The following is a 13,810-nucleotide window of genomic DNA, read 5'->3' as shown; positions in this document are numbered from 1 at the left end:
CAACACACTGCCTTCATACATCTCCAGCATAGTGGGATGTGTATCTGCGTGCATGCTTAAGTGTACATTTGTCACAAAAAAGGGGCTGGCAAAAATTTGCTCTGTGACTCATTTGTAAAAGTAGTCAATAGGAGAGTTGAGCAACAGCTTTTGGTTCAGGGTTGTGACCCAGTGTTCAAGGCTTTACTTCTGAGTATTTGAGCATTCAAACCAGTGTGGCTCACCAGACTTTCGAAATCTGATCCTTTCCTGTGGACTCTGCGCAATAAATAGTACTGCAGTTAATGACCAAGATCATCTGTGGTAACTATAATGAAGTTGCAGTTTTAAAGACTCAGCAAAGAGTGCAACAGATACCCCCCCACACACACACACACACACACACACACACACACACACACACACACACACAGATACAAATGAGTGCGTGATGAATATCATCAGTCTGCAAACAATAAGAGCTCTGTCCAGAAATGCACTCTTTGCACATAGGAAGTAAGGATGGGCACATTTTATTTCAACCTCACAAAACCAATCACAGCACTAATGGGATACACAAATATAATTAATTGGGTATGAGCATCCAGACGTGAAAACAAAAATAGATAAATACCGTAACCTGTTGAAGGCTAATTTCCTGCTTTCCGGCTTTATTTATTTATTTTCCACAAAAGCATACGGCTCTGATTAATAGTGTTTACTGTCATAATCACTGTTATCAGTGTTCCTCACATCCCTAACATTACCTAATACTTTTTTTAAACAAAGCGATCATACAAGAGTAATATAACCTGTATTGTTGATGGCATTTATTGAAAGCAATGACACAATTGTGTATTGGTAAAGAGTTTTAGCACAACAAACAGAATTGTGTAAACAGTGTTCATGCCATTCTTCACTAATGGACAGCAGCTGTTGTATGACATTGACAAGCATGCAATGACTGGTGTTCTGATTTTTACTGCCTTCTGGTAATCTCATTCATTCTGTCTGTGTTTTTTACCTAATGTACAGATTCCCCCTGTGTAAGGAACATGGGATTAGGAACCGACCCCATTCACTGGCTGTTTCTGTCCCAACTACCAAATACCTGCTGTGATCTCAGTTGAGGGAAATCAATAAAATCCATTGAGCTGCATTGTTCCTATTAAGAGCTGGTTGTCAGACAATATGTGACTTCTGGATGATGGATTTATAAAACAAAATGGTCAGCTGTTAGAGGGTATAAGGAAGCTTAGCAAAACAACATGGAAACGCAGCATGGGCTTTAATTGACAGATGCACCCATTTGCATTGCCAAAACTCAATTACATCTGACAGGCACTCAATACTTTTTGCATAAGATCTGTCTCAGATGACCATATATAACATGTTTGTTCAGTCTTTTGCAAAATATGAATTGATTTAGTTAGTATAATGATGCAACCATGAACATTTAATGGCATTTTTTGTATTAAAAATATGCAGTGTATTTATGCAAATGTAAAACCAGTGTCAGTCTACAATGGGGATGTAAAAAGAGCCCGTAGAAAGAAAAAATACATTTCCACCAGGAAGTCACAACGGGAGAAAAGATTAGTTTTGCACGGACGTCACAATAGTCCGTTAGTCCCAGACGATGGGATAATGTTCATATGCAAAGTACTGTATATAATTTACATTTAATGCATATATTTCACATTTTATAAAACTAACAGGAGTGGGCAAATAGCAACCAGTGGAACAAATGTGTTCCCCTTAACCAAAATCATTTGGCCCTTCAGTGAATTTTTTTCTTTTTATCATCACAGCCTTTGCAGCATTTCCATAAATATACAGTATAGATTTAACAATATAAATACAAGACCTGTGGAAAAACTCACCTTATTTACGATCTAATTATCACTACCTTAAAATGAGGAGAGAGGGATGCAAACTGGGTCATACTGTGGACAGCTCCTGGTGCTGAAATGAAGTCTAACAAACTTACCAGATGAAAAGGCCAGGGGAAAAAGCAGCTTATGTGTGTGGGGTCATAAAATATGGATAAAACCAGTTCAAACTGATGCTCTTTAAAATCTTGGGTATTTTTCTGTAAAAAATTATGCTCACAGTTTTGAATAAAAGCATACCATATTTCTTTTTTTCAATAACTGCTCAGACATGTGACTTATTATTTTCAGTTCTAACATCAAGTGTTTTGCTGTAAAGAAGACACAGCAACCTGGTACTGGCAAACAAGGGTAAGATAAACACTTCTCTGTCCACTCCTGTCCTCATGATCCACCTTTTTTTTAACACAGTTTTAAAAGAGACATGGTGTATTTTATTTAGTCATAGCTTTACCATGCCTCGCCTTACATGAGGCCTAATGAATCAGGGTCATGTCAGATGCTTCCACAAGTCTATATTGTGAGCAACAATTCAAACATCAACCAAACCTTTAGTGATGATATATATATATATATATATATATATATATATATATCATCACTAAAAGTAGGTCTGTGTCTCCACTGCCTGTAAAACTGTGTTGGGCTCACAATGAACAGTGCTAAAAAAAAACTGGCCTACTGTAGCCTCCTCTCCTGCCTTCTGACAAAATTTACAAATAGAAACATATATATGTTGATCATACTGCTTTCTCCAGAATGGTTCCTCTTTGAATGGTGTCGGATCACTGAGTGAGTTCAGCCCACAGTGAGGGAATCGGTATATCCTGGTGTGAGTCAACTCTCCTCAGATTGTGGGTCGATGGTGCTGACTGAGCCAGGACAGCTAATAAATCACCTCCTGCTGTCCTAAAATGGCGGGGATGTGATTGGGGAGGGAAGGGAGCCGTGAGCGAGGGTTAATGAATACAGGCCACATCGATCTGCTTCCACCGGTCTCCTCTCTCTCACCATCCACTCCTCTATTCTCAGGCCAAATGCTGCTCCAGCACTTTGCTGACCTGCCACACTAAGCACAGGCTGAGTGGCGAGGGATTCAGAGGGGCGAGGAGACATCGAGCAGTAGCTAAGGCGAGGTAATGGCTAATGCTAGCAGTTAATTAGATCTGTCAGTTCTAACTACAGAATGAGGTGAAGCTGCATTGGTGAAACAGTCACTAACCGTAACTAAGCAATAGATGTTGTTTTGCCTGCCCTGCAGCTGAATAGCTGTATGAGCTCTTTTAACATTAGTAGGAGTGGGTGATGGTAATGTGACTGTGGTAGTGCTAGCTTCAGCAGCTGGCAGTGGCATTATTAGTCTCGGCCTATAGGAGTCTTGACCTCCAGCTTTTAACCCTCACTCACTTCAGGAGGAACAGCTGCTACCAGTCATCACGTTGTTTCGCAACTCAGCAGTCAGCAGTAAGAGTGAACAGTGTCAGAAAAGGTTAAGTAGTAGAATGTGTAAATTACGGGCCATCCACTGTAAGAGCATCGGACCTAGGAAGCGACAGCATCACCACAGACGACTGGTAGCAATCCCAGAGCCATCTAGCATCACAGCTTGAACCTTCAGTGATGGTACAGCCCACAGAGGCTAATTGGGTCACACACACACAGAGACACACATTTATCAGCATGTAGATTCAACTTCCTGCAACATTCAATTTCCCCAACCCTGCCGCAGGTTTGTAGGGCAGGATGTCACTCGCTCAGTATTGACCTGACCCACTGTTTCCTACACCACGCTGCTTTTGGCCTACAGATGTTTAGCACCAGCAGCCTCCATCCCAGTGTGGTACAGACCCACACCCTCCAAAGATTGTAACCACATTCTCTAACTCTCAGCAGTACTGAGCCTTGTCTGCCTTAAATGTTTCATAATTTTTTGCCTCTTTTGGGGCCATATGGCAATGTTGTGTCCAAAAGATTCCCCCTCTCCCAGGGGCGTGGATGTAGCCTGCCTGTTACCATGACAGAGTAACAGAGTGAGTTTGAAGTTTGACAGCTGTTGCAATGGGGCAGAAAACTCAGTGTCCCGTATCAGGAGCTTGATCCCCCGAATCCACATATTCAGACCACATCATAACAGGTCCACAAAGAGAAACTGTTTCAGATATGCCCAGCTGTGAATGAACAGGGCATAGGCATAGGTTCTGTAATTTCTTCAATAGTTTTTTTTGCCTTTAAGACATTTAGACTCAAGATTTTTGTTAGTTCAACTGCAGTATGTATCGCATTAAAACTACAGATGACGCGCCAAAAACAAAGCATACAGCATGGTTCTATAAGTGACTCATGATTAAGCGCATAGAAATAGTGTTCACCATGCAGTTTGTATGAAAAAAGGCAGCTGCTCCATATGCATGTCAAGCAATAGAGGTTATCAATAAACAGAATAATGACAATTTCACATTTTTGTATTCTTGACTAAAGTGGAAATAAATGCTATGCTGTGCTACATGATCAGTGAAAAAAACACACAAACCTATTTGCCTGATCTGGCCACTGTTGTCATTTATAATTTCATTTGAAGGACCCAAACAGAAATGAGCTAAACAGATAATCCATCGAGCTCATAATATATGACACTGGAAGACAGATTTAAAAAATGTTTTCATGTTGTGGAATTAACAAAAGGTGCTATATCATACTACAGAGTAATTCCATAAAACTCTTTATGATTTACCACACACCATATTTTAATTTTCAGATGGCAATAAATCCTCACCAGAAGCTCATTTCAGATATTTAAAGGAGAACTGGCCTACAGAGGCTGTGGCTGATGTTCCTTACTCTAATACCCTATGGATCCATGTAAACAGAAAAAGGACAGAGAAAGAAAGACAGAGAGGTGAAGAGAAGGAGACAGCCATAAAGACAGCAGGAGGAAACGTCATGTATTCAGTGTGTTAACTGACCTTTCCATGTGCATGCCCCCTGTAACAGTATTAACACAGCAGCTACAACCATGGCCATCAATTATCTGACCAACCCTGCCTGCGCCACCTTAACTAATAGTTATCTCCCCTTCACCCTTCCCTCACCTCCCCACGCCATGCTCTTCCTCTCTCACTCTTGCTTCCTCTCCTTCACTCCTCATGCTAAAGCACAATATCTAATTAGAATAGAATAAGTACATTAGCTGCACTAGGCACATTTTTGAAATGCTTGTCTAGTCTATCTGGCATGTTACCTCTCAAAAAATAGATGTTAGTGAGCTTTTTCATTCATCTTTTTGTTTTTCATCTGTTATTTCAGCCATCAAAGTCATTCTTTGATGAATTAAACAAACTGTGAGTTACAAGTTTCATTCATTCCCTTTGTTGCTCACACAATGGTATTTCTCAAAATACCGAAGGGCAATGAAGGACAGTTTGCATTCTTCTTTAATTCAAAGCCATAACCCCTCATTTCACACAGAACATTTTGTCTTTATTTGCTATATATACTGCTATATGAAAAAATGCAGTGTTATTCATGTACAGATATACAATTAACAATCATAATTTTCATCATTTGGGTACTTTAAAAGTATATTCTCTTCTAACAAAACAAAACCTCCCTCCTACTTCTACCACACTTGGTTCAGCCCTCTGCCACCCCTCCAGAAATCAGCTTATATGCGACTCTGACACCAGCATGGACAAGTGGAGAGAGAACAGGTGGAGAGGTATTGTGTGTTAAGCATTTCTTACATTAGGGCACGGCCCAGCCCTGTGACAGTAACTACTTAACTTTTAACCAGCACCGAGACGAGGTGCCGCTGACAATGGGAATACATGCACTCAAAAGCCGCCTCACGTAACTGAACGCCTGCCTCTAGCATCCAGGCGACATTATCTGTGACAGTACCCGCATCACGTGCATGTTTACAGGCAGGTGATAATTGATGATGTGCACCGTTTTAGCAGAGAACCTTGGGAGCTGATCAAACTGTGTATCCAAGAACCCTTAAATAGGGCTAAATTATGTAATATCAGCTGGGCTTTTCTTGTAGATTAGTCATGGGAAATGAGAACCTTGCAAGTTTTCCTTTTGTACAAGCAGCAAAAAAGTTGCAGCATGACATGTTTGAGTTAATTTACCTTACTTGACATTGCATGTCCTGCAATATGACTATTGCACATGTGACATTGCGATGTCGATGATGAAACGATATACCATGCAGCCCTACTTATGTGCAAAGATTATTTTTATTTATCCCAAATGGTGATTTTGTTTTTGTGTTAATAAACAAAATATCAAATAATTAATTTCAAATAAACATCATTATTATCATCGGTTTCTTCTTCTGTTGCAGTTTTAAGTCATGCAGAACCCTTCTGTCAGTATGAACATGAAGGCAAATGAATGCTGGCATGGGACACAATATGTAAACCATGTGCAATATAAAATAAATGTGTGCACACAATTGTCATCGATGTATGAACAGCAATGCATTTCTTTAAACTTTACATGATACAATTAAAAAAAGCATATTAGGGCTAGAATGCATTCTATCAATCAGAATCAATTTGGTCTGCTGAAGGTTAAAAGAGAAGAAACATTATAGTTCTTCTATATCAAGACCAAGCGCATTTTGTTCATTGTTTTTGACTGGTGACATAAATGCAGCAGGATTAAAATGAATGTGTTGCAAGTAAAATGCATAGAGAAGAGTAACATTCTTTACTACTTCATTTAGAAGTATCCAGAGGATAATACTGAGCATTCTCATTTATTTAGTATGATGTTTTATTCATATTCACATATGTTAACACAAACAAGGGATCACATACAATAACACAAATGCATTAGTCCTCATGCTCTACTTCTGTAAACTGTATCTTGCATCCATTTAAATTAGCTTCAGTATCACTTAATGGTCCAATGTGGACACGGAGCATGCATTTTTCAATAACATCTTTACATAGTGGAATGCAAAATCCTAGTCATGTCCTATTTATTTCATAAATTGGAATTAAAATTGGAATTGACAGTGGCACATTTATTATTGTCTGCATGTTTTGTGTTTTTTGTATAGATCACAACCCCAATAGCAAATTTATATGTGACAGAAGAGAGGAAAGGAGAGGGAGATAGTGTGGTCATTAACCAAAGGCAGAGAGGGAGACTCCTTCTTCTGCATTCAAATGATGCTTAATCTAAACACTATCAACACTCTCGTCCATCCTACTCCTCACCCCTACTCCTCATCCTTCTTTTTCTGTCTTTCTCTGCCATTTAAGTGAGGAGGCTAGTATGCAGTATGTTCCCTCATCTGTCTCCCTCAACCTTCTTCTCTTCTTCCTTCTATAGGCTCCTTTCCCCCATTTCACCAAGGACATGGATATATCTCCTCCTACCCGACCCCATCTCTCTCACCCACACTCTCTGTAAGTCTCTTTTCCTCTATCTTTCTGTCTTCTTCTCGCTCATCTTTCTAAGAGATAACTGTGTGCAAGCTCTTTCATCTTTCTCCTCCCTGAAGAGAAGACTGCCCAGCAGACACAGAGAAGCAGAGTCAGCATTTCAGTCCTCTATGATGTCACGGACCCCACCCACACACACACACACATAATTAATCCTCTACAACTGACAAAATAAGTAAAGCAGATACAACAAACAAATCTGTCTGTTTGTCTTTATGGTAAAAATGCATGAGGGAAACACTCACCAAACTGTGCCTTACAAGAGGTGAGGAATAGCAGCAAACCGCATCGCCTCTGGAAAACAGTGGTGCACTGCTGCGCTCACCAGACAGAAAACACAAAACCACTCTGGAGTTGGAGTAGAAAGTCTGACCTCTTGTATGATACATTGGAATGGGAGGCTTTCAATTTTAACGATAGGTTGGGGGGAGGTGGCGTGGAGACTGACAGCAAGAGAGAGGGGAAGATCGGCACAGGTAAAGTGATCTAGAGAGTGAGAGTAAAAAAAGAAGGCGAGGGACAGAACACGTGAGAAACTGAGACAGAAAGAGAAAGAGAGGAGAAGATAGTTACAGTGAGGGGAGGGAGAAGGAGGGATACGGGAGGAGGGGAGGTTGAATGTGTTAATACACAGGAACACTGCATCAAACCAATGCACTGCTCTGAGGCTGGCTGAGCAGCTGAGAGGAGTGCGTCAGCAGTACATTCACGTTCCCACTGAAGGACAAAGGGAGGGGGCAGAGCGAGCATCTTAGCTGCCTGCAACACTGACACAGAGGGGGGGGATAGAGAAAAGAGAGAGATTGGAGAATAAACAAGAAGAGGAGATGTGGATTAGAATGCTGTTCCTGCTGCTTCTGTGACGGTGGGCTGCCTGTTTGAGTGCTTTCGTGCCTCCTCTTCTCCATCTCTCGCTCTCACACACTCTTTCCTTCGCGCACTCTAGCTTTCTCTTGCTCTTGATCTGTCAGTGGTTTTCTCTCTCCTTCTCGCTCAATCTCTCTCTTTCTGTCTCTCTCTCTCTCTGTTCTACTCTGGCTACTGCAGTAGTCCACCAGCCAGCCGCAAGTCTGACAGCCACACACATGGCTAACTGCCACAACTTACTACCTCAGCCCTGGAGAACTAACAAATAAGCATACAGAAGAACACTGCAGGAGACAGTCCAGGGGACAGACAGCGAGTGGAGAGAAGAATCCTCAATACCTTTCTCTGTTTTTGGATACAGATAAGGAGCCCACTTCCACACACATCCTCCCAGCATCATCCTCTCTTTTCTCTCATTGCAGAAGAGGACAAGAGTGCTCTCTCTCTCTTCCGACGCCTTTTGCGAAGCTCCAACAGTGCAGCGCATCCCCTTCTCCACCCCCCACCCAGCGCCACCATCTCTCCCACCACCCCCAACCCCCCCTCCTCCCAGGAGGAATAGACGGATTACTGCTAACTGTGCACACGGCAGCCTGCAGCTGCTCTGACCAGGGCCAGCCCAATGTTGGGAGGAAGCAAGAGGAACACAGAGGAGGAGAGGAGAGGGGGGTGACTGTGCCGGGAGTTCTTTAGCCTTTTTCTGTCTCTCAGTCTCTGTCACAACGGGGCTAATCAGCGACCGACTAGCCCTTGGCAAAGTCACAGTGAGGGAGGTCTGTCCACCAAACAGGCGACCAGCCGACGAGCCAACACATGTATCAGGAGCCGACAGAACTGGGGATTTTTATTTATTTCAGTTGGTCACTTCTTCTCTCCTCCTCTGTCGCGTTTAACTGCATTATGGATCATTGTAATGTTTCCACAGAGGAGCTGCATTTTGGAGTCTGCAGCTTGGTAGGGTGGCAGTTAGTGGGGGCAGAAGGGATCCAGGCACCTGCCAAGCCTTCATGGCCTTATCTCTGCCTGTGAGTGCTTTTCATGCTGCTCTCAGTCTTTAAAACCAGGAGCCATTTTGTACCCTTGGCTAATAGAGGGCCACCTCACTTTCTTAGAAAGGGAAAACAAGAAAACATCAATCTCATGTCTTTCCATGGAAGGGAATTATAAATGAACGTGATGCATGACTGTTGCTTTTAACATTTGGAAAGAGGCAAAAAGGACCACTTCCAAACTAATGAGGTACGTCACTGGTACTGTTACTCAACCTTTTTCTTACATTGCTGCACTGCTTTTCCTCTGCTACTTCTTTTGTATTAATCTCTCTCACTCTGTCTCCCCCTCTGTCCCTCTTTTTTCTTTTCTCTCTCTCTCACACATTAATTTTGATGTAGCATCCCCCTGCACTGTCGATGGAACTTGGGAGCCTTGAGTTGCTCCAGCCAGGCTAGGGTGGTCTGTCCTCTGGTGTGTGCCGTCTCCCCCCACCATGCAAAATAATGAGCCGTCCACACCATGAGTCCTCTGGGCCAGGTTAGTGTGCAGCCTACCTGGAACGCAGCCCTGCTCGCCGTGCTCTCCCTCATGGTGCCTGCTCTCAGTATGTGCCAGTCCACAGACCCTGCATTGGGCTCGGCTAACCCACAGAACTGTCCAGGTGTGTGCTCCTGCACTAACCAGCTCGGCAAGGTGGTGTGTACCCGCCGAGGCCTGATTAGGGTTCCTCCGAACATCCCAGCCAACACCAGGTACCTGAATCTGATGGAAAACAGCATTGAGACGATACAGGCAGATACCTTCAGGCACTTGCATCACCTGGAGGTTCTGCAGTTGGGCAGAAATACTATCAGACAGATTGAAGTGGGGGCCTTCAATGGCCTGACTAGCCTCAATACCCTGGAGCTGTTTGACAACAGACTGACGGTCATACCCAGTGGAGCTTTTGAGTACCTGTCAAAGTTGAGAGAGTTGTGGCTCAGAAACAATCCCATTGAGAGCATCCCCTCTTATGCCTTCAACCGTGTCCCCTCCCTCATGAGACTGGACCTGGGAGAACTGAGGAAGTTGGAGTACATCTCTGATGGGGCATTCGAGGGCCTTCAAAACCTCAAGTACCTCAATTTGGGGATGTGCAACCTGAGGGAGTTTCCTCATCTTTCACCACTGGTGGGATTGGAGGAGCTAGAAATATCAGAGAATGTTTTCCCTGAACTGAAGCCTGGGGCCTTCCATGGGCTTAAGAATTTGCGCAAACTGTGGATTATGAACTCTGCCATCACTACCATTGAGAGGAATGCATTTGATGACATCACAGCCTTGGTGGAGCTGAATTTAGCCCATAATAACCTGTCGTCCCTCCCCCATAACCTTTTCACCCCTCTACAGTACCTGGTGGAGCTACACCTGCACCACAACCCTTGGCGATGTGACTGTGATGTAGTGTGGCTCTCCTGGTGGCTCAGAGAATACATTCCCACAAATTCCACCTGCTGTGGACGCTGCCACACCCCAGCCCACATGAGAGGACGATACCTGGTGGAAGTTGATCAGACCACCTTTCAGTGTTCGGCACCATTCATACTCGATGCTCCTAGAGATCTCAACATCTCAGCAGCGAGGGTGGCAGAACTGAAGTGTCGCACAGCTGCCATGAGCTCAGTCCGATGGCTTCTCCCTAATGGGACTGTATTGACCCATGGGTCGGCTCACCCACGGATATCTGTCCTTAACGATGGGACACTCAACTTCTCCAACGTTCTCCCATCAGATACAGGGGTCTACACCTGCATGGTGAGCAACATGGCAGGAAATTCCAATGCCTCGGCCTACCTAAACGTCAGCAATGCCGAACTCAACACGTCTAATCTGTCCTATTTTACCACCGTAACGGTGGAAGTTTTGGAGCCCACAGTGGAGGAGACCCCTAAACCCAAGCCTACTATCCCTGCCTCGCCCTCTGTCTTTCAGCCTGTCTTCATCTCTACACCTACTGTGCTGTTCCAAAACACTCAGACTCCAAGGCAGGTGTCAATCCCCACTGCCAGAGTCCCTAGTGAGCCAGCCGCCAGCCTGGATGAGGTGATGAAAACGACCAAAATCATCATTGGCTGTTTTGTTGCTGTTACCTTGCTGGCAGCTGCCATGTTGATAGCATTCTATAAGTTGCGTAAGCGGCATCAACAGAGGAGCACGGTGGCAGCAGCCAGGACCATAGAAATCATACAGATGGAGGACGAAGTTCCTCCTGTTCCACCACCCACCTCCGGATCTAGTGGCTCTGATGACACAGGGTTGGTACTGCCTACATTAGTGGAACACAACAGCAACACCTTTAAGCCTGGGTACGTGTCCTCCTCCTCCTCGTCCCGCCAAGGGGGCTACGGAGCCCACTGGACCCAGAACAACTCTCTTCATCGCTCAGTCAGACAGCATCACAGCCACATCAGCACCATTGCTGATCCCTACATCAATAAGACTACTCACGGCAAGGAGAAGGTTCAAGAGACCCAGATCTGAGTGATGCTCCCTATGGATCTATCTCTGACTCTGCCCTAACCTCTCCTCTCCACCCATCTGCTCACCAGTCCATGCAATAGAATGCACAAAGAACAAAACGGTAACTTTCTTTTGTACAGAAGTGCAAAACAGAGACAGTTTTTTGTTTCTTGTACATGCCTAAACGTATAAGTATATAAATATGAAAAAAATACAAATATATATAAATGAAACTATTGTGAGACAGTGGTGAGACACGAGATTATATTAGAAAAGAAAGTAATTTGAAACTATTTTCTACTAACTGGTGACTATTTAAAAAAGACAAAGATACTGAATTGCTTTTGTGATTGATAATAGAAGGTGGTACTGTCTACTGTAGGAAAAGAGGCATTTAGTTTGTTTTTTGACCATATTTAGGATGCAGTAAAAAACTCTTTATACAGGCACCAGTTTCTAAATACAGCCCCAAATGTAAGCTCCAGTTTTTACTGTGCCAAATATATGCAATAATACGGTATTTCCAGACTTAGGAACACAAAAAGACACACAAGCAAAATCTAGATAGATAGAAACATTTGTCCAAGGATAGCAGCGTAATAGCACAGATAGAATGTGCTGTTCAGTAGCTATCGGCCAAATGCTTTTGGACTGCAGTGAATTTCTGCAGCTAAGGTTTAACCCTCTGTTCGCTGGAGCAAAGATGCGTTTATTTGACAGAGCCAGTGCTTCTTAGTTGTAGCGTATCTAAACATGTTTATTTAGTGTGCACATGATTCCCCACTGGTGTTAACTGGCAAAGATGAAGTGCAGGCTAATAACAGTTGTTGCAAATACTTTGTTCTGTTATTGGTTGCGTTTTGTATTATTTCTTTTCCCTTAGGTTTTACATGCTTCTTAATGGCTTGTGTAGTGTTTAGGGCTAATTTAATAATGCATTACAGCAGTTGCCTGACTTGTCTCTGCAAGGGCTCATTCCAATGCTAATTTTTCAAAGGAACAGACATGTGGTGCAGTGATATAGAGCTTTGCTGACCATTCTGCTTTTGGAGAAAAAAACACAGGATTGAAGTGAAACAAAATGAATGTCTGATACCGGGGCTTTTCCATGGACTACATTGAAACATGACTTTGTTTTCTTTTTCTTTTAACAGTTTATTTTGAGCAACACTATTTTTATGGAGAGACAAAGGAGGCTATGAAAAATAAAAACCGTTGGTTTGTATTTCTCTAATCAGAAACATTTTCATCTGATGTTTTTTTCTTCTCTGAATATATTTCCACTTGTGTGTAAGTTGTTTAATTGTAAAGGGTGGAGGCAGTATTGTAAATCCTATACCCAAACCCCCCATCTTACGGTCCTATGCATTTACTTAGTGTCTGCATGAATGGGTCTTTAAGTAACTGGTGTACAATGCTGCATTATAACCCACAGTGGGGCTCTATGCAGGTCAGATAGGCTGTTGGTCTTTGATGCCTCAGCTTAGTTCTTAACATTGATTTCTCAGTGACTGTGAAGGGGAAAAATACATGTATCCCACAGTTCTACAGTTTGTGGGTTTCTTTTCCTTATCATCTGCAGGTTCTAATTCCTATTGGAATCTGACATTTAGTGAGAACATCAAGTGATAAAAAATATATATTGTGTTTTTTCATAATTAGAAACACAGTGGTGGGTGGTTCATCATGATGTGAGGTACAATACGAGCCTACTTCAGCAAAGCAAGAACTTCCAGAATCTAAATATGTCACCTAACAATGAGAAGCAGACTGATTTTTTTTATTTAGTTTTTGCAAATGCTGTATGTGTCAGTGCTTTTCTGCGCAATCTGAATTATCTTCGTCATACAGTTAAAAGGTCAGCTGCCATAAATAAGTGTCTCTGTGGTGACTGAGATGCCTTACCTATGACCTTATACTGTTGCCCTTCATACAACCACTCATCAGTCCTCCTTATTTTGTACTGATTTCAACAAATGCAATTGAACCCTGCAGGTTACTGGTCATTGAAAAGGTTTATGTTGCAATACAAAAGTGCTCCTGCTGAGGCTATTTGGGGATAAAGAGGAAATTACAGTATGACCCCTTGGATAATTATGGAGCATGGTGAGTTGACAGAACACC

The 13,810-nt window shown here is 42.8% G+C and overlaps 1 protein-coding gene across 1 annotated transcript; it reads left to right on the top strand.

Annotated features, from left to right (window-relative positions):
* Positions 1-7,993: 7,993 nt before the first annotated feature.
* lrrc4.2 (leucine rich repeat containing 4.2) lies at positions 7,994-13,231 on the top strand. Its single transcript, XM_044194784.1, has 2 exons — positions 7,994-9,433; positions 9,586-13,231. The coding sequence occupies exon 2, from the start codon at positions 9,707-9,709 to the stop codon at positions 11,705-11,707; it is 2,001 nt and encodes a 666-aa protein (XP_044050719.1). The 5' UTR covers positions 7,994-9,433; positions 9,586-9,706; the 3' UTR covers positions 11,708-13,231.
* Positions 13,232-13,810: the final 579 nt, after the last annotated feature.

Source organism: Siniperca chuatsi, linkage group LG4, assembly GCF_020085105.1.
Source record: "Siniperca chuatsi isolate FFG_IHB_CAS linkage group LG4, ASM2008510v1, whole genome shotgun sequence".
Lineage (NCBI taxonomy): Eukaryota > Metazoa > Chordata > Actinopteri > Centrarchiformes > Sinipercidae > Siniperca > Siniperca chuatsi.
This window is presented reverse-complemented; position numbering and strand designations above follow the sequence as displayed.

What these genes read in the sequence shown, in the direction of transcription:
- lrrc4.2 (XM_044194784.1), top strand. Translation starts at nt 9,707, where the DNA reads ATGAGTCCTCTGGGCCAGGTTAGTGTGCAGCCTACCTGGAACGCAGCC.